This window comes from Pterocles gutturalis, unplaced genomic scaffold (genome assembly GCF_000699245.1).
Source record: "Pterocles gutturalis isolate BGI_N339 unplaced genomic scaffold, ASM69924v1 scaffold31062, whole genome shotgun sequence".
Taxonomy (NCBI): Eukaryota; Metazoa; Chordata; class Aves; order Pterocliformes; family Pteroclidae; genus Pterocles; species Pterocles gutturalis.
In genome coordinates, this window is record NW_010113754.1 from 4,955 (window position 1) to 7,842 (window position 2,888).

The 2,888-nt window shown below is 51.9% G+C and overlaps 1 protein-coding gene across 1 annotated transcript in view; it reads right to left on the reverse strand.

The window, feature by feature from the left end:
* The window catches only part of WDR73 (WD repeat domain 73), a gene marked incomplete at both ends in the record, with an annotated part of 3,410 nt that extends 1,444 nt beyond the window's left edge, over positions 1-1,966 (reverse strand). Inside the window, 2 exons of the mRNA XM_010074620.1 lie at positions 975-1,139; positions 1,899-1,966. Of these exons, the coding sequence (XP_010072922.1) occupies positions 975-1,139; positions 1,899-1,966 (233 nt within the window). The remainder of the gene's footprint in view (positions 1-974; positions 1,140-1,898) is intronic.
* Positions 1,967-2,888: the final 922 nt, after the last annotated feature.

The window sequence follows — 2,888 nt, forward strand, 5'->3', positions numbered from 1 at the left end:
AGGCCGCTGAGCTCCTCGCTGTTTCTGGAGGCTAGAAAAGAGAGGCAGATCTCAGATGCCATGAGGAGCGTTTGCATGATTTCCCTGCTGCCATCTTGCCTGAGAGAATTTCCAGCCTTGTCCCTAGAAGTGGCTTTGAAGCAATGTCAGCGAGTTCTTCCAGAGAGCCAGCAGCGGAGACCGACAGCCCGCTTGGGAATGATCTCTGTGCACGATCCCTGTGGAGCGGGCACAGTCTGTGCCCCTCAAAAAGTGACGTTAGCAGCCAGTGCGGAGGACACAGGCAGACCCTCGACTGTCACAGCTCTGTTTGAGGTCCCCGGACACTGCCCAGGGCTCCGAGAGCAGATTCCTCCAGCGTTACACCCCAGAAGTGGGAGCCACAAGTCCTGGTGGCACGGGGACACAGAGAGCAGTGACAAACAGTCCCTCCTTTTGCTCAGCACACACACAGAGGTGTGTGGTGTGAAGGCAGATGGACTCCAGGACCCTTCCAGGACCCCCCCAACAACCCAGACCTGGGCTCACCACCTGGAGTGACAGTGGTTTAACGAGGCTGGCATCATCCCTCCTCTCACCTGTGTACAGACCTCAGACTAACACAGAGCTTGCTCAGAACCAAGCTCAACGACCCCAGGCGATGTGACTCTGGGGCCAGCACCTCCCTTGTCTGGGACAATATATACAGCAGCCCTCTGCCAACCTGATTTTTTGCACAGAAACCACCTACAGCGATCTCACAGGACACAGATTTGGGGCAGAAGCCTGAGAAATCACTGTCATGGGAGTAATGAGAAGCTGGAGACAGACCAGAGCATCGTAACCTCTTTCCTCACGACAACATACTTCCTGCAAATATCTTTGGTCCAGGTCTGAAAGCACCCACCCAGCGAAACCTTCGCCATGTGAGCAGTTACCCTCACTACCCAAACCCCGGATTTCCAAAAATCACTCTTTAGACTTGGTTTGAGTACCTGCCATGTAGACATTTTTCCTTGATTCAACCTCTGTAATTTGGACGCTGTCAAGTCTCGAGCCGTGCAGGATCCACGGGGCTCTGGCCGAAGCAGTCGCAATTTTAGCCCAAGGTTGCCCAGCAGCATTTTCTGTAGCTATGGCACTCAGAGGTTTGATAATATCTTTTTGAAAGAGATGTAAAGCAACTGTAAAACGCAGGAGTCAAGAAATCCACAAAATTAAGGTATTTCACAAAGATGCCTCATAAAGCTAAAGGTGACCTACTAAACCCGTAAGAAATCCAACAATGACTAAATAAAACCACTCCTTCCAACACATCCATCAAGGATCGACAAGAAGCCATTTAAAATCTAGCAAAATGCACGGCAAGCTGGGAATCAAGGTGTTCATTTGCAATGAAAAAGAAGAAGAAAACTTGCAATAACATGTTGCATTTCCTTTCTGGTAGTTTCAAAGTATTTCACAAGAGGTGACAAAGCAACTGCGAGGCTTTTCTAGAAGCAGGCAGACGTTAAGTTTGGAGAACTGAGGTGCTTCATGATATATCCTGAACAGAGCTTTTTATTTCTAATCCTGGGAGTTATTTGAGGGAACACTGTTCCAACCACAATTAGGGTTTTTGTTTGTATGACTAAGAGCTCACAAATAAGTTCAAAGCCACTGTGACAAGCCTAAATCGACTCATTCCCTTACAAGGTTTTTGCTGTCAAGTCCACGCCTTTCCAAGCCACCACAATCGGTGTCGACGCTTGTCTCACGCCTTTCTCCAGCCCCTGCCACACACAGGCAGTCACTGAGGGCTTGGCTGGAGGGGACTGGCACTCCTCTCCTCATTTGACACCCAGGAAGAAGGGGAAGCTGGAGATGCTTGACGCAAGGACTACATTGAGAAATTCAAGCTCAGAAACGCGTTCCCTTACCAGAGTCCTCTGCTGACACCTGCCAGACCTGGATGGAGCTGTCTGGTGGTCCGCTCGTCACCAGCAAGCTGAGGAAACAAAAACAACCCCACAAAACTCTTCAGGAGGAGAAAACAACCTTTTTTCCCCAGCCTGGGGCAGGCTGGTTTGTCACTCCTCCTGTGCCCAGGAGCTCCTGCCTCTGCTCGGAGCAGAGAAGGGGCCGTAAGGACCGAAAAGCCAGGACTCCTCCTGCCAGCGTGCTCTACACAGCCCAGGCAAACACAGTTCCAGGCAACGACATTTAATTTGCACATTTTCCAAAAGCACTGGACTAGGAATGGTGCAAAGAGCCCCAAAGTAGCAACGGGAGCTTGTGTAGGAGGAGAGAGCTGAAGGAGTGAAATGAATCAGCCAGAGGGAAGTGTGTTTGCTTGGTCTGCGATCCACAGCAGGAAGAAAAACAACCTTCTGAACCTGCATACGCAGGGACTTCCACTGGTAACCTGCTCTGCCTGCTGAGCACCTCCATGCTGCGCCACGTGCAGAAGGAAAAGGCAGAGCAAGGAAGCTCTGCAGGCTCCCGTTGCACAGAAGTGGGGCAGGGAGGGATCCCTGGGGAGCCAGCAGCCCCTGCAGCTCACTTCTGGAATAAGCTGAGGATTCATGTTATCCAGCAGCAGCTTCAGTTCCCCTGACACCTGCCTCTCAAGACACACCACTGCAGCTTTCGGTATCGCAGCAGTGGGGTGCACCCCATTTTGCTGAGCACCCCAATAGACGGCTCCTCTCCGAACACCAAGAGAGGGTTCTGGGAGGACCACTACGTGCCACTGGTCAGCAATTCCCAACCCAGACTCACGCTGCTCTGAGCTGGCAGGATTGAGCAGCTGGGTTGGGAAGCAGGCAAGGAAAAGGAGCTCTCCATCAGTGGACAAGCCCCCTCTCCATCTCCAGTACACCCTGGAAGGATGCCACGGCCGTACCTGGTGCCCGGCACATGTTTCAGGC